This window comes from Saccoglossus kowalevskii, chromosome 10, assembly GCF_978046115.1.
Source record: "Saccoglossus kowalevskii chromosome 10, keSacKowa6.1, whole genome shotgun sequence".
Taxonomy (NCBI): domain Eukaryota; kingdom Metazoa; phylum Hemichordata; class Enteropneusta; family Harrimaniidae; genus Saccoglossus; species Saccoglossus kowalevskii.
The window spans coordinates 32,040,050-32,061,174 of record NC_140650.1 but is presented as its reverse complement, the minus strand read 5'-3'; the positions used below and the strand labels follow the sequence as shown (position 1 = coordinate 32,061,174).

At 31.9% G+C, this 21,125-nt stretch overlaps 1 protein-coding gene across 1 annotated transcript in view; it reads left to right on the top strand.

Moving 5' to 3' along the window:
• Positions 1 to 20,609, top strand: part of LOC144344197 (uncharacterized) — a 41,937-nt gene extending 21,328 nt beyond the window's left edge. Inside the window, exons 4-8 of the mRNA XM_078006270.2 lie at positions 1,994 to 2,134; positions 8,097 to 8,196; positions 10,728 to 10,874; positions 16,760 to 16,821; positions 19,313 to 20,609. Coding sequence (XP_077862396.1) covers positions 1,994 to 2,134; positions 8,097 to 8,196; positions 10,728 to 10,874; positions 16,760 to 16,821; positions 19,313 to 19,843 — 981 coding nt within the window. The 3' untranslated portion in view covers positions 19,844 to 20,609. The remainder of the gene's footprint in view (positions 1 to 1,993; positions 2,135 to 8,096; positions 8,197 to 10,727; positions 10,875 to 16,759; positions 16,822 to 19,312) is intronic.
• The last annotated feature ends 516 nt before the right edge of the window (positions 20,610 to 21,125 follow it).

The following is a 21,125-nucleotide window of genomic DNA, read 5'->3' as shown; positions in this document are numbered from 1 at the left end:
CTATTGCCATGTTCTCTTCGAGTTCTGGCATGTATACTCGTGTATTTTTAACATTTGTACATATTTTTATTCTCTTGTGTGCCTGTGTGTTTGTCTGTGTTAGAAAAATCTCAAAAACTTGAGTGGATTTTGACCAAATGTAGTACACAAGTATCTTGGAGTAGGTAATATGCAGACATGATTAGTTTTGAGACCATGTCCATGCATATTAAGTAGCTAATTTGCATATTATTTTCTCATTTCAGCCATTATAAACAAAGTCTAAAAATCTTCTGAGTGAATTATGATTAAATTTAATACATATTAGGTACATTGTGGTAATGTGCAGACATGATTAGTTTAGGGCCATGTCTATGCATATTAAGTAGCTAATTTGCATATTATTTTCTCATTTCAGCCATTATAAACAAAGTCTAAAAATCTTCTGAGTGAATTATGATCAAATTTAGTACATATTAGGTACATTGTGGTAATGTGCAGACATGATTAGTTTAGGGCCATGTCTATGCATATTAAGTAGCTAATTTTTTTATATATTATCTTCTTTCAGCCTGTTTCAGTGGATTTTGATCACATTTACTACATAATGGGGTATATGCAGACATGATTAGTTTTGGGGCCATGTCCATACATATCAAGTAGCTTATTGGCATATTAATTATCTCGTATAAGGCATGTTTGCAAAATTTTAAAAAACTTTAAAACAAATTTTAATCACATTTGGTAGCTAGGCACTTTGGGATAATGTTCAGATATGATTAGTTTTAGATTCATGTTTGTGCATACTAAGTAGCTAATTTGCATATTAAAGATCTCTTAGTACATGGGTACTTTGGGGTAATGCGCAGACATGATTAGTTTTAGGGCCATGTCTGTGTATATTAAGTAATTTGCATATTACTGTAAAATACTTTATTTTAGCTGGAATTAATTTTCGCTAAAAAGACTTTTTTGGTGTTTTGTATGGATTTTAATTTCACTGATACTTGTAGGGCAGCAGCTCAAATTTTGCTACTTCAAGTTTATGCATAAATTAACACCCAGGCTAGTTGTCTGTACGATTGTTGTAACACTGTTCAACTAAAAACAATGCCCCGACGGCGTTTTGAAGATAAACACATTGTCAATCATTTGTGAAAATTTCAAAACAAAAGGTCGAAGCGTCTAAGAGCTATTTTTTTTTAAAGTTCTGGAATGTGCACTAAAAAGAAGCTGAGATAATTGCTAATTTGCATAACAATTCACTCAGTAAGAAGTTTGCTAATGCTCATAATTAAAATGGCTGTTACAGTTTCAAATTTAAGTGTATTATCGTTTTGTGAAAAGTTAAATACAGTGCACAATATGGAGATCCCGTCATTTCTTTTTTTCACCATGTTATTTTTTATTATTTATGTACAGCCTTGCTAAATCTTGCTTAGCATTCAAAAGAGATAATTTTGCACCTGTTATCTATATTTTAAAATTGTTTTTTGAGTATGTTCCACTATTCACAATTCTACAAAATTTCAACAGTCTTTAGCCAAGACTTTTTGAATAATAAAAAGCAAAAAAAAAAAAAATTTCACTCCCAAGTGCCCACGAACCTGCATCTCTACCTTAAAGCAAAATCAAAAAAACTTCAGTGCGGCTTTAGATAAAATTTGCTATATATTTGTACTGAACATCTGCTGCCTGATGATCTTAACTTCTAATGCCATTGTTCTTTCACTGCATGACTGTTGGGAATATTCATTTTCTAGATATGTTTTGAAAAAAACTGTCAAATAATATGCATAAAATGACAATTTAGAAGCGTTTTCCATAGATCATTTTGTCATTAAAATCCCACTAAAAATGTAGTTAATTTTTGTAATACATGTACTTCAAGACATGAACTTATAAGACACTACATACATGTATCATTGTTCATGCTATGTTATCATCAAATATTGAATATTGAAAATAGCCCACATACTAACTAAATAATGTTGTTTGTATTGTCTTTCTACAGTGGTGGCTTTCCTTACTTAATCCAAAACACAGTCACTTAAGTAGCGATGAGTCATCTATGCCAGATATTTACAGAGCAATTATGGCATTATGGGCTTTCTTAGTGGTATTATGGCTGGGAAATTGTTTTTTATATTGCGAGGTAGGTGACAATTTGATTTCAATTACTGATAGTTTACAGGTGGTTTCTTTGTAAAATCTACTGATGTAAGCTCACTTGTCATGTGTATGATGCTTTCTCAAGTGAAATAAGTGTTACAATTGCTAAAATCTTTATTAAAATGATAATCACATTTGACTTCACAGTATTTAGTGTAGCTTCTACATGGGATTAAAGGGTAGAATGTATTTTTGAAAAGTGATAATCTTGAATTGCATTACGGTAACTGAAGCTTAATTTGTTCTATAAATACATATTAACATGAAATGAGTTGAAATAAATTCAAGTCATATATGCCATTACTAACTTAAGGGGGTGTCCGCATAAACAATTTTGAAGATAAACAATTCTACGAGGAAAATAATCGCAATGAAAAAACAATTATTTCACCCCTTCCCCTTAGTTTGTAATCAATATATTATTGCACAGCAAAGACAATAGAATTTAATTCTGTCTTTTTTGTTGAAATAACATAGCATTTGTTCTCAAACCTTATTTATTCACCATTATTACACAACAACATTATTACACAATGCATATATAATATATATATATATATATATATATATATATATATATATATATATATATATATATGTTCTTAAACATCAAACATTTGATTTAATTTCTTCTGATAAATTTTATGTTGTTGTTGCATCAGAAAAAGTGAATGAATTCCCAACTTCTCAGAGCTAATAGTGAATAATGTTTATAGTTTCAACTCATAGATTTATTACATGCAAACCACAAGATATATTTGAATACAAAAAGTTTATTTGACATGCCAATGTCATAATAATAGACAAATAATGAATTTTTGACCATGTTCTCAGTAGGAAAAATTATGCGTGCATTGCATTGTTTTTTGAAAAGGAGCATGTATATAGTGACTGATGAATAATTATAAAACTCAAAAAATTAGTGTTCATACTTAATAATAACACCTGGACATACTTACAGTTTGTAAGTATTTTATTAATACATGTATACCAAAAACTGTGGATACATTTCAGCTGTTATGTCTTTTGTGTACTTTGACACAATTGCCATAAATGGTGACAGCTGTAAATGAGGTAAGCATACTATGGACATACATGTATAGCTAAATGTAACCCCAAGAGATCATTTGTCTGTGAAAATTTGGTATTTTTTCCCTGATTTGTAAGAATCTGAAAAAACTTGTTTTTCAACTTGTTTCTTTATTTAGATCCAATATAGTAAATATTCGTTAATTAGTGGCATTTATGTTATTATTACTGACCATGTGACCATCTTCCTATTATAACATGACAATTTAATGCGCTATCCTGGCATCAACCAGGCCCGATCGAAAACAAGCACCTGCAAACATTAATCAAGGTTCCCAGTAGGTTAACCTTCCTGTTGAGTCTGTGGCATGTCCATGTAGAATTTGTACTCAGATCTACTGATCATGAGTCTGATGCTACATGTACCTTTACAACCACTATGCTATCATCATGTCTTACATTTGTTCATTTGACAATCCAATTCATAGTGGTCAAATGCTGGCTATTTTAATGTTAAAAATCCATCAAATTCAAACATTTCTGAATCTGTATCTCAGCCATGCATAGACAAAATTTGGTATGTGCATGAACAAATTTTGGTATGTACATTTAACGTTATGTTTTGCTTGTCAGATCAGATTCAAAATGTGAATGCAGTTGTGGAGCCATATTCCTGACCATTCATGTAGAACTTTGTGTATGTGATGCAATTACTTGTTTACCAATCTTGTAATGTAAATACTAATAAAATAAAAAGATTGGCTAATTTCTCATATATTTCATTTTACTATGCATGTAGGTGACAATAGCTGTTAAAACTAGTTTTTGAGTTTTATAAACTTAATTCATAAAACCTCCCCATACTTAGTGTAAATTTTAAGACATTTTTCACTACTACTAAATGTAATTACATAAGCAGGGGAACAGTGCAAGTGTAACACAATTAATATGTCTTGTCCTGATACTGATAGTCAACAGGGTGGCTATCATAGAGCAAGGTGGAAACGCACAAGTGTTCATGTTTTCACTGAGCTGGCTGTAGTTGCATTCTATACAGAGTAAGGTGTTCAATGACTTGGCTCTCCCTGAACTAGATAATTATAATGATGGTACTACTTGAACAGGACTATGAACGATTGGCCAAGTGGCAATTGGTGTGTCTCCAATCCAATAAATTTTCCAACCCTGACAATCATGAACATTTACTTGGGGTTTGGGGGTGTAAAATTTCCACGACAGATGACCGTGGTTCTTAAAAATTCATCAAGATCACTCATTTCTGCCATTCTGGAACTGGATCTCAGTCATACATAGACATATTTCATTCAAACTTTGTGTGCACATTGAACATAATGAGTCCTTAATGCACATCATATTTTTTTACCACATTTGATTCAAAATGTCTGACTGATGGCCATTTTGTGTTAATTGATCTTGTTTTTGGAGCTATATTTCTAACATGGTTGGACATGCACAGGCATCTGTTTCAGAGTCTGATGCAAGATTGTTGATTGTCATTTTCATGCTACAAATGAATTATAAATATTTGTAGAATAAAGGAACGAATCTGACAAATAAACTGGCTCCACTTTGTGTGTGTAAATAATTATTTGGCACTAATGTTGATAGTCACTAGAAAGTGGACAGGATTTGTCATTGACAATTGCTTTATTTTTTAGTCAATGCGAGCCTTGGTTTTACAAATACTAGAGATCCAGGGATTTTGGGGATGTGAGAATTATCAAATTTATTCAAAACAAAGCCTTGGTTTTAGAAATACTGGATATCCAGGGATTCTGTACCTAGCCATAATACTGTGAAATACTTCAGTATTGCAGGCGATTGTTTTACACAGAATGGATTAAATTACATGTGAATATAAAATGATAATCTGTTTTTGTTAGCAATGCAGAGGCATTGCTAAAATGAAAGTCTAAGTCTTTTAGGGGTGTGGCAACTCTAAATCATCCAAGAGTCGTACTTTTGCTATTAGCGGCAACAATGTGACAAAAAAAAGTCTTACAGTGCAATATATACCATGAAGATTATTCCAATTTGCAGCACAACAGTTATATGCAGTTTCACTTCTCAATTGCTGATGAAAAATTATGAAAGACAAAGAACAAATTTGAAAAGAAGTTGTATCAGAAGGATACTGTAAATGTTTTATTCAACTGCAGACAAGAAGGCCAATAAAAATGAGATGAACCCTCACCTCAGAAAATACACTCCTCTGCCTTAGATCAAAGAACATCACAAATAATGCATGCTGGGATTCAATCACAGTAGTCAAGGCAGTCCATCAAGGTTGACTGGGGACAAGGGTCTGTTGGATAATAGATTTTCTGGTGAGGACTGTGAATAACTTAATGACGCCCAACTCATACTGTGGGAGGTTTATCTTGCAAATGCGCTATACTATCAGTAACTTATCATCTCTGAGGTCAATTCTATGTTTACAGTGCCAGTTTTGTTTAAATTTGGTATAAAAGCAAGACATAGTGGTTTACATATGCACATTAACATAAAATGTCAATGTGTCCTCAACTGTCCCTGAAACATTAAACATCACTCATTGTAGATTGCTGATATGAGTTTGTTTCATGTTCTAATTCAAAATGGCTGACTGACAACCCTTTTTGTTTTTTCAATTTTATTTACCCATTACTGTGACAGACCATAGACCCTCCAGTAGAAGGTCTATGGACAGACCTAATATTTTGTTTTAATTTCAATCAAAGGCAAAATAAGGTTTTAATGCATGCCAAATTTTTTTGTTTTTTTTGTTTTTGTTTTTGTTTAGATGATATTTTCTTGATATCCTTTTTACGTGTCCTCAAATGTCTATTGAGCCAAATACAATATGGAGACTACAATGTATGTCTTTTAATCTTATGAATAATTTTGCTGAATATTTTCATTTGGCTGTCATGCATTCCTAGTTGTGTCATCCACAGTCAGCTTTGTATAGAATCATGTTAGGAGTGATAGGTGAATAAGATGCAGGTATGACAGATGTCATACTCATGAAGTGGATGTAGTCTAATTTTGTAATTAGAGTGCAGACATGTTTGTTCCCTTGTGAAATCATTTGTCTGATTGTGTGCTTGTTTCTTGCCTGGAGTCATGTATGCTCTTTAGCAAATCAGCTAGACTCTGTCTTTATCTGTATATATACCCTAAACATGAATTAAGATGACATGCACTACCAGTGATATCTACATGTATGCCCCCCAGACACAATCTAGATTTGTGATGTGGACGCAAAATAGCAGAATACATTATTCCTATATATTGCGCACTCTAGTCACAGCAAAAATGAGTAAAAATGACGTATATGCGGGAAGGCAATGCCCATAAATCAACAATTTTGGAGGGGTGTTGTCTTTCGTCATCTAGAATATAGTAAAATCTCTCAAAAACACAATCTTCATTGATTTACGACTACATATCAAAATGATAGTGATGCTTTGAATGGCTTTCACCTCGTTCATTTATGTCATAGAAGTAATTCGTCACTGGTGCAGGAAAGGTGTCTTATTGGTTTCCGGATTAAAAATAAAAAAATATGTTCAACAATGGTGTCATGCAGTACAAATAGAAGTAATCTGATAAATAAATTCACTTTGTGGTGATAAAACAGGGAACTTTGGTATGTCAATAAAGTGCACTGCAGGGGCTATGCCAATCTTGTGATCACTTGTTTTCAGCATTGTATCAAAACAAAATTTTCCTCAAATAGAATGAAATCACACGACAGGCAGGTGCAGGTGTTGATCATTTTAAATTAATTATAAGTAATTTAAATATTATATATCATGTTCTTGTTGTAACTTAATTATAATCTGTTTCAATTGATTGACACTAATTATGCTCCAATAGAGCTTGTGTATTTGAATGTCTGATAATAAAATAAGGTTTTAGAATTGATCAATGATTATTTTATGCAGCAAGATTTTTGCTTTGTCTTAATTGTGGATTGCAAATACATTTACATGAATTCTACTTGTTTAATAAATGTTTGAAATCAATTTGTACAATGGAGCTAATTTACCTGGCTAAATGAAATGTAATTTATTTGTTATCAACGATTTGTTTATATGTACATATCAATTAAGGTGATAAAACTAGATACATTTTGGACAGGCATTTTAATTGGCTGTAGTATGTCAGTATGCTTAAAATATAGAATTCATAAAAAACATTTAAGTATAAAGGCATCACTGATGATAACTGTGTGGTGACACCAATTTTATTTTCTATTTGAATTTTCTATGCCTGTCATATAGCCTTTTAACAAAGTCTTAAATTTGAAAAAAAATGTGTTATTGTTCTCACACCACTTATAGTAATATTTACAACATGGAAATTTAATTTGATTCAAATGTTGATAAGAGTACTATGCCGGTTGGCTGATATTTCAATATTAAAGTGAAATGGTCTGCAAAGTATTTGACTGCATAATAGAATTACTGTATTTACCCTATAAGTAAGGCATACACTTTATTTGTAAATGTGTCTATGGTCTGAAAGTCATATTTTAATGATGCAGTATAAATAAACGCAATACACAATGTAAATAAATGTAATACACAAATACAATATCTTGTAAATTTAATAATATGAACAAGACTAAAAATTCTTAGTCTATACCAAATAAATTTTGTTTGGCTTGAATTTCCTCCAGCTTCTTGCATGCATGCATGCATGCATGCATGTGATCAACTGTCTGATTGATTTTTCTATTAAACATGGAGAGTGTACTGAAGCATGATGCAGGAAATTATTGGCTGTCTGAATTACCAACCGAGGCCTAACATGATACACACTGTTATTTGATAAATGCTATTACTTAACACACAATTTTTCTGCATATATGTACTAACCATAAACATATTTTTTCTCACATTTATCAGTTCTCAAATCCATTGCACAAGCTGTTATTTATTGCTCCAAGTTTCAAGATACTGCTTGTTATTTTGATCTTTCTGTGGTGGCAAGAGATAGAAACTAAAGGTAAGGCAATTGTGATATATGTAAAAAAAAATTATAGTTAAATTTACTTTTTGCATTTATCAACATTTCATCATAGATTGAAGTTCTGATAAGATTGTACTCGTCCATTTCTTTCTTAAAAGCATTTTGTCATTAACAGTCACTTGCTTGTCTTTTCTGTTGAAACATGTACATCATTAACATTGCCGCAATTGTATCCCTAGGATGGTGAATTTTTACCCTTTCACACTCTGCTTTCATGCTATGAATGACAAGTCTCTATGAGAGCTCAACCTCTATTAGTATTATTGTTGATTTCACTGTGCTGTCCTAATATTACCATCAAACAATAGAGATGTAAGAATGCATATGCTGCTTTCATGGCAATTTGTCTATGTTATGTAGTGTGATATGCTATTACAGTAAAAACAGAGATGTACTGCATAGATTAATTACTAGGACAGCAATGCACTCACTAAACTTAGGTATGCAACCTTGAAAAAAAAATGTGCAAATTAGTGGCACATATTTTTTTCATGCATATTACATGCTTTGCACATTAGGGGTAAAAAAATTACCTTCAATAAACACGTATTAGGAGTATTAAATGCCAGACTGAAAAAAATGTTATAGGTTTTATCTTCATAAGTTGTGCCAAGAAACACACACGGGTGTTAAATTAGCTTCTATCATGAGTGCTCCACTAAGTGCAAAATATTTAGTTTTCAATACTTACAACCAAAATACTGTCATCTGATATGCTTAGATCATTTTCCAACCAAATTCTGAGGGATTATACAAAAACTGAGTTTGATAATCCATCTCCGCAATGTATGTATGAATTAGCATACTTTCAAAATCATGATTAATTGAATTTTCACATGATATCATTATTAACACAGTTCTTCCATGTATTTCTATTTATTTATTGAGTTGATTGAAAACATGTCAAGATTATTATATACAGACATTAGTTGATATCATAATTCTCCTTTGCTCATACTAAATGAAAGAAAACATATAAAATAGACTAGAACAGAACATGGTCTGGTTTTACTGATACTCGCTACAAAGATATGTATGTTGTAGTCGGACACATATGCGCATACAAAAGTAATTGTGATCCAATTCAAAAATTCTGACTTACAGTTACTTTGTTTTGACAAAATTTTATTAGATTTTAGCACAATGTTGTAGAACACTTTATAAATATTTTTGTGTGTCATTATAAGGGTTGTGATAATTGTGTCATCTATGATGTCACATCATATATAAAATAGACTGGAACAGAGGGATTGTATATTGCATTCATTTGTATCTACTCATAACTGTATAAACAATATTGAGTTTCTGCACAATTAAATTTAGATATGCCTCGAAAACAAATCATAAAACAAAAAACAGTATATTCTGAGATAAAGCCATTTTTTTGTTAAACTAAACTTTATATGACTATAAATCCTTAATCGTAAAAGTCTATAAAAACTGATACATCTAGGGACATACTACAGATTTCATTTGACTGTCCATCCACACCACCTGTATCTCAAATTTGCCTGGACCAATCACATTCAAACTTCGCACATACATTGTTTTATGATCCGATTCAATATGGCCAAACAGTGGCTATTTTTATGTTAAAATTTCATTAAAATTTAGCATTACTGCCAATTACAAAACCAGATTTTGGTTGTGTATGGATGAATTTTGTTCAAACTTGGTTCATACTGGTACTTTGAATGTTGTGAAACCTTGATGCAAATCATTTCATTTTTCTGAACGAATTCATTTTGTTTTAATAAATGCTCTTCCAGAGCCATACATATATATCTGACATGTCTTGACGGATCACATTCAATCTTTCATACTTTTGTTTGACGATGCGATTCAAGTTGATCGAATGGTGGCCATATTAATGTTAAAAATGCATCAAGTTTAGCATTTCTGCCATTACAGACCTATCTCTTGATTATGCTTAGGGTCATGCATGGACAGTATACACTGAATATAATTGGAATATTCTTTTCAAGTTCTGATTAAAAATAACAGTTTTGTTATTGCATAAACAGGGACTGTGCCATGTCATTATTTCTTTACTTTTACCTGTAATCCATGCAGTCAAAAAACATGGTGAAGGTTCAAAAGATTTCATGAAAATCTCTAAAATTTAATTATCACACTTATTTTTCGGTGGGCTAGAAGTATGAAAGTTTTATGTTCAATTCCAAAGTATTTGCATGTATATGCACATACATAGTTCTCCCAAACAAGTATTATACCCTACCTGATTGGAATTCTCTACTGAATGTTATTGAATGTTATCTCTACTGAGTATTATTTTAGTTATAAATATTCACAATCTGGTTCAATTGTTTTGCATTTCATCAGGCTTTTCTGAATGCATCCAGAACATTGATTAAATGAGCTGTCACAGAGACATTGATGTTTGTCATCTGTTCCCATGTGAATACATCTTCCTTTTTTAAGTAATCTGTTGTCTGTACATGTGCTTTTCTTTTGTGTTGCTAACAAATCACTCATCTATCTCTTAGGGCAAGAATCACATGCCATTATGATACTCAGAGAAATAGTTCAAAGCATTGAAGATGCCCTTTTATTTTTAAGCATGATGATTGCTTCAGAAGGATGGTGTGTATTACGGCCAGATATCAGAAGGTTTAGGTGGATTTTTGTATTTGGTAAGCATTGAATATTTTTGTTATATTTTGTTATTATAGCTGTTTTATGTTTTTTTGTTTAATTTTCAGCAAAAGTAACTGAATATAAATGTGATAGGACATACAAGTTACATGTTTGCACATAAACTGCATCTAGACATCTGAACAAAAATTTACTTACAGATAATTGCATGTTGTATGTATTAGAAATATATGCCATTTGACTTGACATGTTACCATGTGTTTACCTATTTGGTCAATTTGGCAAAATTGTGAACTAATAACCAAAAACATAATTAATTATGCATTTTATAAGTTGCATAATTTTTGGCTGACATGGATATACAGTCAGATTATTTGCATCAGGCCTGCATGAGTGTTGAGACAACTGCTGGAAGTGTGTACATGGTTAGGTGATTAACTGTACAGTCAGAACACTTGATGTAATGTCATGTATGTGACTGATGTGTGTCGCATCAAATTTATTTGATTGTGTTTTTGAATTGAATTGAAAACTAAATATCTTAAAACATATTTGGTGGATGATTTACGGTTGGTTTTTATCTCCCACTAAATATGCTAATTTTACCAAGAGAGGTCTTATATCAGGCATTAGAAGACTTGCTCACGCTTGGTTATTATCTCCCACCAAATATGCTAATTATACCAAGAGAGGTCTTATATCTGGCATTAGAAGACTTGCTTACGCTTGGTTATTATCTCCCACCAAATATGCTAATTTTACCAAGAGAGGTCTTATATCAGGCATTAGAAGACTTGCTCACGCTGGGTTATTATCTCCCACCAAATATGCTAATTTTACCAAGAGAGGTCTTATATCTGGCATTAGAAGACCTGCTTACGCTGGGTTATTATCTCCCACCAAATATGCTAATTTTACCAAGAGAGGTCTTATATCTGGCATTAGAAGACTTGCTCACGCTTGGTTATTATCTCCCACCAAATATGCTAATTATACCAAGAGAGGTCTTATATCTGGCATTAGAAGACTTGCTTACGCTTGGTTATTATCTCCCACCAAATATGCTAATTTTACCAAGAGAGGTCTTATATCAGGCATTAGAAGACTTGCTCACGCTTGGTTATTATCTCCAACCAAATATGCTAATTTTACCAAGAGAGGTCTTATGTCTGGCATTAGAAGACTTGCTTACGCTTGGTTATTATCTCCCACCAAATATGCTAATTTTACCAAGAGAGGTCTTACATGTATATCTGGCATTAGAAGACCTGCTTACGCTTGGTTATTATTTTCTATCAAATATGCGAATTATACCAAGAGAGATCTTATATCTGGCATTAGAAGACTTGCTTACACTCGGTTATTATCTCCCACCAAATATGCTAATTTTACCAAGAGAGGTCTTATATCAGGCATTAGAAGTCCTGCTTACTCTTGGTTATTATCTCCCGCCAAATATGCTAATTTTACCAAGAGACGTCTTATATCTGGCATTAGAAGACCTGCTTACTCTTGGTTATTATCTCCAACCAAATATGCTAATTTTACCAAGAGAGGTCTTATATCTGGCATTAGAAGACCTGCTTACGCTTGGTTATTATTTTCTATCAAATATGCGAATTATACCAAGAGAGGTCTTATATCTGGCATTAGAAGACCTGCTTACGCTTGGTTATTATTTTCTATCAAATATGCGAATTATACCAAGAGAGGTCTTGTATCTGGCATTAGAAGACTTGCTTACGCTTGGTTATTATTTTCTATCAAATATGCTAATTTTACCAAGAGAGGTCTTATATCTGGCATGAGAAGACTTGCTTACGCTTGGTTATTATCTCCCACCAAATATGCTAATTTTACCAAGAGACGTCTTATATCTGGCATTAGAAGACCTGCTTACGCTTGGTTATTATTTTCTATCAAATATGCGAATTATACCAAGAGAGGTCTTATATCTGGCATTAGAAGTCCTGCTTACTCTTGGTTATTATCTCCCACCAAATATGCTAATTTTACCAAGAGACGTCTTATATCTGGCATTAGAAGACTTGCTTACACTTGGTTATTATCTCCCACCAAATATGCTAATTTTACCAAGAGAGGTCTTATATCTGGCATGAGAAGACTTGCTTACGCTTGGTTATTATCTCCCACCAAATATGCTAATTTTACCAAGAGACGTCTTATATCTGGCATTAGAAGACCTGCTTACGCTTGGTTATTATTTTCTATCAAATATGCGAATTATACCAAGAGAGGTCTTATATCTGGCATTAGAAGTCCTGCTTACTCTTGGTTATTATCTCCCACCAAATATGCTAATTTTACCAAGAGAGGTCTTATATCTGGCATTAGAAGTCCTGCTTACTCTTGGTTATTATCTCCAACCAAATATGCTAATTTTACCAAGAGAGGTCTTGTATCTAGCATTAGAAGACCCGCTTACGCTTGGTTATAATTTTCTATCAAATATGCTAATTTTTCCAAGAGAGATCTTATATCTGGCATGAACATCCTTCACAGGGCGTTTTCTTGCAAAAGCCAGTTTATTAAGTTTCAGTTTCTGGTCAAAGGTATTTTATTACCAGATATAAATCAAGTTGCTAAATTCAGGATAACCATATTATAATAAATATTAATTCATCTTTTTACAATCAAATGTTATACTCATTATTGACCATGAAAATACCCAAAAAATTGTTTGTATTTGTTGAATCAAAAAATGATGTTGTGATGCCACGAAGATGCTATGAACTTTGTTTGTCCTGCGTTTATTTACGCTTTCACGCATAAGTAACCGAAAATGGTATATTAACATGCTTGTAAAACTGAATTGTGGAGTTATAACTTTTGATGAAAGTATTTCATCATACTATACAGAACTTAATTATTTGCTGGCCTTTATTTTAGCTTATTGCTGAGTGAGCTAAATTGAAACCTTGTTAATGTTTAAATATTACATATAACAATAGAATCTATTGTTTTCTTCATAAACTCATAAATATGAAACCTTATGAACATCCCTACAATACCAAATTCTTCTCCTTCTGCAGTTGCTACAAATTTTGCTTAGTGACACACATTGTATGAGTGAAAATAAAAAAAAAGTTATTTGATATATACCCCCGGTATGTATAATTAGCCTGTTACACTAAAGAACTAATCATTACATTTCAATGGAACTTTGTACATAGGGCTCTAGGATTATGCACAGACCTAATTAATTTTGACTGAAAATCTGTGAATATTAATTTTCTAATTTGCATAATAATTCATAATTTGTTCGGCTTCTCCATCAATGACATTGTGCAGACTTGTTAGTGTTACATTCAAATCTGTGCATATGAATTACCTGATTTGCATAATAATTAGTTTTCAGCTTTTCCATCATCTTTTTTTTAGAAATAATCATCACATTATAATGAAACTTGGTGCATATGTACCCTGAAACAATACACCTAATTAGTTTGGGATTGGAATCTATTCATGATAATTGCTTAATTTGCATAATAATAATTTCCCATTTTTTCCAAAAACCAATTATTACATGTATATAAATGCCTGGCAACAATGCATTAGTTTTGGATTGAAATTTAAGCATACTAAATGCTGAATTTGCACAATGTGCATAATCATCACATTTCAGTGAAATTTGGTTCATAGATGCATATTGATTATCTATTAAATTATTAGTAGCCAATATCTCAAAAAACAGATTTAAATTGAACTTGTGACAGAAGTGCTGTAGAATAAATTAAACAGAAAACCACAGATGTAAAATCAAATGTATGAGTATTATAACCTTCAATAATGTGAATCACTTTGTTTTTATTTCATTTTTAATACGTCTCCAATACTTTCAGCACACAAGAGTTCTTTCTAAGCTTTCTTTGATTTAATAATTTTAACAGTGAGTTGATATTTATGGGATTCTTCTTTTTTAGCCTGTCAAAAACAGGGAATAGTAGATTTCCACTGCCCCCTTGTCAGAGGTATCTCTCTCCATTAATTATAATGGTAGGGTGAACAATGTATTACATGTATATGTAGATTACTGTATGCCTCTTGATGACCCCAGCTGGTATTAATATCGATTTCAACACCTCTCTGTCTTGATTCTTTGTTCCTATTGGCTCTCTATTGCACATGACCTGTCACTATACTGATTTACTGTATCTGTAATATAAGCGCATAGAAAGCAACAATTGATGTAAGTCACATGGGTGAACGGATGGCCGTTCACACCATTAGTATTGTTCTCATCTATGATTGGCCATCAATTAAAAAAAATCTGTTTTTACGTAATTTTTTTTTTAAATAACAACTATACAACTATGCACAGTCTTCGTTTTGAACTACTTCATTTATTAAGATATTTTTGATGCCACTGTAGCACTTCGTAGCTAAAAGATCACATTTTATCTGAAATATTTATTATATACTGGGTCATTAAAATATGACTTATTTTGACTACACCCACATGCACTACTAGTAGAGCAAATAGAGTATATAATTTTACCCTTTATTTTCTTTCTCAGTTGATTTCTCTTCTCACTGACAAAAATTGGAAACATCTGATTTTGTCCATCATTTTACTCCTACAGTGGAAGACTCCTATTGATTGTCTCATTTTGCTTGTGAAGGTGTATACACCATGTGACTTAGAGTATGTGCTTAGCCTCTCACTTCTTCAGCCACCTAAGTATAATCACCCATTTACTTTAATGATATGAGTAGGGAAACTCATTGAATCCTATTAGTAACTCATCATGGTGCAATTACTAAATATTACATTCACCATATCACCTCATTTCCACAAATGATCATCCAAATCTCAAGGTTGTGTGTTTCCTTCAATAAACCTGTGTAGTGACTTGAGATAGTCATCATATGGGACAACCATATCTGGACTGTTTAAAGCTGTAGGTACGAGTAAAATCTTGTGTTCTTTTTTAAAGCGACAATATATGGTACTTTTCTTTTTATATTTTATTTTTAAAAATCATTTCCTGTGTCATTAGTGTATTGTTGTACATTAACCTTTTCACCACCAGACTTTCCCTTTCTTATATTCCTTATTTTGGAGCAAAAAAAATTACCTATTTTTGTCCCAAAAGTAAAGTGCAGACTATAAACTGGACTATTTTGTGAATTTATGATACAAAGAGGGAAATGGTGGAGAAAAGGTTAAATCACTTGCAAGTGAAAAAAAATGGCAGCATAGTTGCCTTTAGATCTCTAGAGGGCGCCATATATTAAAATCCAGTTTTATCAAGCAAACCACAAGGATTATGATACAAGGTGACAACTTACCAGGGGCCTTGGTCGAAATGTCAAATACGTTGCCATCTGTGCTCATCTGTGCTCATCTGTTCTCAGATTGTGTGCATCATGCGTCATAATTTTCTGCCATCCCCATAACATGACCAATTTCAACAGTTAGTTATTTCCATCTGGGTATCATCCAGTTATCCAGATAGTTATTGTTAGGAAGGATTCCTAATATCTAACATATCAATCAAACATATATTGCAAAAATCAAAAGGATTTGATTTTGAACTTTAATTTCTCCCTTTTAATAGTTCATTGCATAGTTCTTTTAGAGATGAATATGGCATACCCTTACAGCCATCAATTGACCAAACGTGTGTGAAAATACCCCAAAAATAGTTTTGTATTTGTCAAACTCCATGTGATGTTTAGATGCCACTACAGCGCTATGACCTTCGTTTGTCATGTTTTATGTCTGATTGGAAATTGGTCTATTGGATTGTTCGTTAAATTTGTAGGTCAATTCAGTCAATTTGTGGTGACAAGGCTGAATTTAGTACATCATTTTGTTTGACAAAGCACAAGGGTATTCAATATTGATGAATTGCTTTTACTGTCATTGATAATGATTTATAAATTTTTTTCTATGCAGTTGTATTTCTGATATTCACTGGGTCGGTACTTTGTGTTGTATGGGTACACAGTTATTTCCTGGTAAGTTATTTTTTTAAATCTAATATTTGTGAATTTGGTGCAGTTGCTAATGTTATTCACTTTTGTTTTTAAAACAAGAATCCGAATGCCATCAAAATTAACTTTACAACATGAGACAACTGGAATTTACATTACTTTACTTTTTTTCAAAGAAATAAATGATGAACTTTTCAGTTGTTTCTGATAATGAAATCTTGCCTGAAATATCTAATTATCACCCCTATAATTACAATCTTAGTAGTTTTATTTCATTCATTTTTGACTCCCGTGTGCGAAGCACAAAAGGGAGTCTTTGCAGTTACCCTGTCTGTATGTCTGTATGTATGTCTGTATGTATGTATGTATGTATGTCACTTTTTTTGTTCCACCGTTATCTCAAGAACCACTAATCAAATTTTGGTGAAACTAGGTACATAGATGCTCTGGGATAATGCGCAGAGTTGATTAGGTTTTGGTAAAAATCTATGAATATTAATTACCTAATTTGCATGATAATTAGCTGATTTTTAGCTTTTCCAAGACTGTTCCACTGATATCTGAAGAACCACTCATTGGATTTTGATGAAACTTGGCACATGGATGCTCTGAACTAGTGCGCAGATTTGATTAGATTTGAGTAAAAATCTATGACTATTAATTATCTAATTTGAATGATAATTAACTGATTTCAAGCTGTTCCATGACTGTTCCACTGATATTTGAAGAACCACTCATTGGATTTCAATGAAACTTGGCACATGGATGCTCTGAACTAATGCGCAGATTTGATTAGTTTTGAGTAATTACCTAATTTACATTAATCAATTTTCGGCTTTTCCACTGATATCTAATCTAATCATAGTACTAATCATAACATTTCAATAAAACTTGGTACATAGATGTCATATGACACTGCAAGACCTGGTAGTGTTTAGGGTAATATCAGTACATATTAATTACCTAATTTGCATAATTAATTAATTTTCAGCTTTTGATATATCGAGTAGTAATGATCACATTTCAATAAAACTTGGTACATAGTTACTTGAGGACTGTGCAGAGACCTAATTAGTTTTTGGGTAAATATTTGTGCATATTAATCACCTTATTAGCATAATTAGTTAATTTTCAGCTTTTCACCTGATATCTCAAGTACTAATCATCACATTTCAATAAGACTTGCGACATTTTCTAGGACTATGCAGAGACCTGATTAATTTTGGGATAAATAATTGTGCCTATTACCTAATTTGCATAATTAGTTAATTTTTTGCTGTTCTATGTCTGTTGCACTGATGTCTACAAACCACTCATTGGATTTTAATGAAACTTTTAAAGAGTACCCATCACATTTCAATGAACCTAGGACTATACACAATATTAGTTTTTGGTAAATATGTATGCTTCTTAATCACTTAATTAACATAATTAATTAATACTGATATCACAAGTATTGATCATCACATTTGAATAAAACTTGGTACATAAATGCTCTAGGACAATAGACAGCCTGATTAATTTTGGGTTTATAAAATCTGTTCATATTAACTCTCTAATTAGCATAATAATAATAATAATAATTCTAATCACATTTCAATGAAACTTGGTACATTGTGCAGACCTTATTAGTTTTACACTTAAATCTGTTCATATCAGTTACCCGATTTACAGAATTAGTTTTCAGGTATTTCATCAATATCTCAAGTACAAGTAATTTTGAATTAATTTTTAATGTGTCTTCAATACTCTCAGCACACGGGAGTTCTTTCTAAGCTTTCTTTGATTGATTCTGTATTGAATGCACTTGACACACTAAAACAACAAATTTAAGTAATGAAACAAAATAATATGTTTATCTCAACACAGATAATTGTCAGAAAGCTTATACATTGAATCACTTTATTTTAAATGTATTACATTTTCATCAAAATCAAATATCAAGAAATTATATCTCACCCTTTTACCTGGATAAACGAATTGAATGCCTGTGATATATAGCCGAGGTTAATAGTAGTCCACTTGTCTAGTGCAGCTTTTTAACATGCTCTTGTAGACATTAATCAATAATCATTTTATGACTATGGCATACTAAATCACTACAACAGTAATTAAGTATTCCACCACCATTTATAACAAACTCACGATTACTTGCATCCTATAAAACATCTAGTGAATGAGTAACACAGGTGTGTTGAAAGGTTTTAAATCAAGTATGACTGACTTCACAGCTCCTTGGGCATGAACTGTTTATCTGCATATTGGACATCAGTTGTGTTTATTTTACCAGTTATAAAACAAACTCAAGTGAACTCCATTGGGACTGAAGTGTTGATTTATTCATTCACTCTAAATGTGTAATATCTTTGAATCATAAAGCATCTCCATGTATACTGACGCACTTCTTTAAATATTTATGCAATATTTTGTTATACTAGATATTCTGATCTGGCTAGCTTACATCATTGATAATTCATTATGGGATAGTCATCTTGTTTTTTTTATAACCCTGTAGGCTTTTGCAGTTTGTAGTGTCGTGTTTATCATGTACCGGAGTTTAAAGTGGTGCTCCTACAACATTGAACACTTGCGGAGACAGTTATTGGAAGCTCAGAGTTTTGTCAACAGAATGGAACTCAAATATTTAGGACAAATAACTGTACAGGATCAGTTAAAGCAAAAACTTGGCATGTATGTCAAGCTAAGACTTGTATGTACAACTTATGCCATGTTGTATGCTGTAATAGTGACTTTAGCAACATTTCTTAGTGAATACACTTGGATCAAGGCTTTAACATTTGAAATTCCAGAACTTGCTGTGTATTTTGCTATTGGATTTATCTTTCGATTGCATAATTTTTCACAGTATGAGAATATTCGTGTTACTGCTCCAAAGGAGTCATCTGTGGTGTTTATTCTTCCACAAGGGGAGAACACACCTGGAATGAGGCGTCGAGTGATGCTGGGACACCCATTGAATGTAACAACTGAGACATTTGAAATTACAGCAGAAGATCTAAAGCCTACTACAAGATCTTTTCTATAGATTTATCCATTCAGTTAATAAGTAGAGAAGATGCTTCGTCTATTTATACTCTGGTTCTACCCAAATCTTGTAATGCTTCCATATTGTGCCACTTGAAACTAGGGAGTGTCCAATTCAATAATAGAATTGTAGTAAATAAGATGTCCGGTAGTGAAGATGCTCAAGAAATGATGACTATACATGACGTGAATCTGAAAGCAAGACATTGATCAATAATAAGGCACTCGTTATTCACAAATATATACTTACAGTATTTTTAGTAAATCTAATAACAGGGTAACTACTGTAGCTTTATTAATCTCAGTTTCCTTTATGAATCTGTGTCTTCATTGTAGGGCAAGTAGCCATGCATGAATATCTCACTCTGTCATACTCTCTGTTCAGTTCTAATTATGCGTTCTATGATCTATCATTCAAAATAGTCGTATGTATGCGAAAATCTTAAGTACATTATCATATCGTCTTTAGAGGGTGAGTATGGAAATAAGAAGTGACTACCCTGACAGTTGTTTGCAATGGGAACAATTGTTGTTTTCAATGACCTATCCTATTAATCGTTAAAATGTTTAAATTTATTGTCTATTTTATTTTGTTAAATGCCCACCTTTGGCTTTGGATAATCGTCACACATGTATTTTTACCATGGCTAGTATTTTTCTCAAGACTCAAGTGATTCATCGTTATCGTATTGGTAACAATGTAGATTCCTATTGTTATGTTTATAACAATGTAGATTCCTATTGTTATGTTTATAACAATGTAGATTCCTATTGTTATGTTTATAACAATGTAGATTCCTATTGTTATGTTTATAACAATGTAGATTCCTATTGTTATGTTTATAACAATGTAGATTCCTATTGTTATGTTTATAACAATGTAGATTCCTATTGTTATGTTTATAACAATGTAGATTCCTATTGTTATGTTTATAACAATGTAGATTCCTATTGTTATGTTTATAACAATGTAGATTCCTATTGTTATGTTTATAACAATGTAGATTCCTATTGTTATGTTTATAACAATGTAGATTTCTATTGTTATATTTATAAGTTTTTTATCACTATCCGAAAGAGTAAAAGATTTTTTCTTTGTTTTTTGCGATTTCATGACTGGACATTTGTTTCATTATAAAGCATTTTATATAATTGTGTTGATCGCAGATAAAACTAAGTTTGGTGCTTCTAAATTAACTTCAAATTTCAAAACATCTGAGTTGAGATACAAATATTTATTTTTGTATAATGAAATATTTTAAAAGATGTTTCACTATTTATGG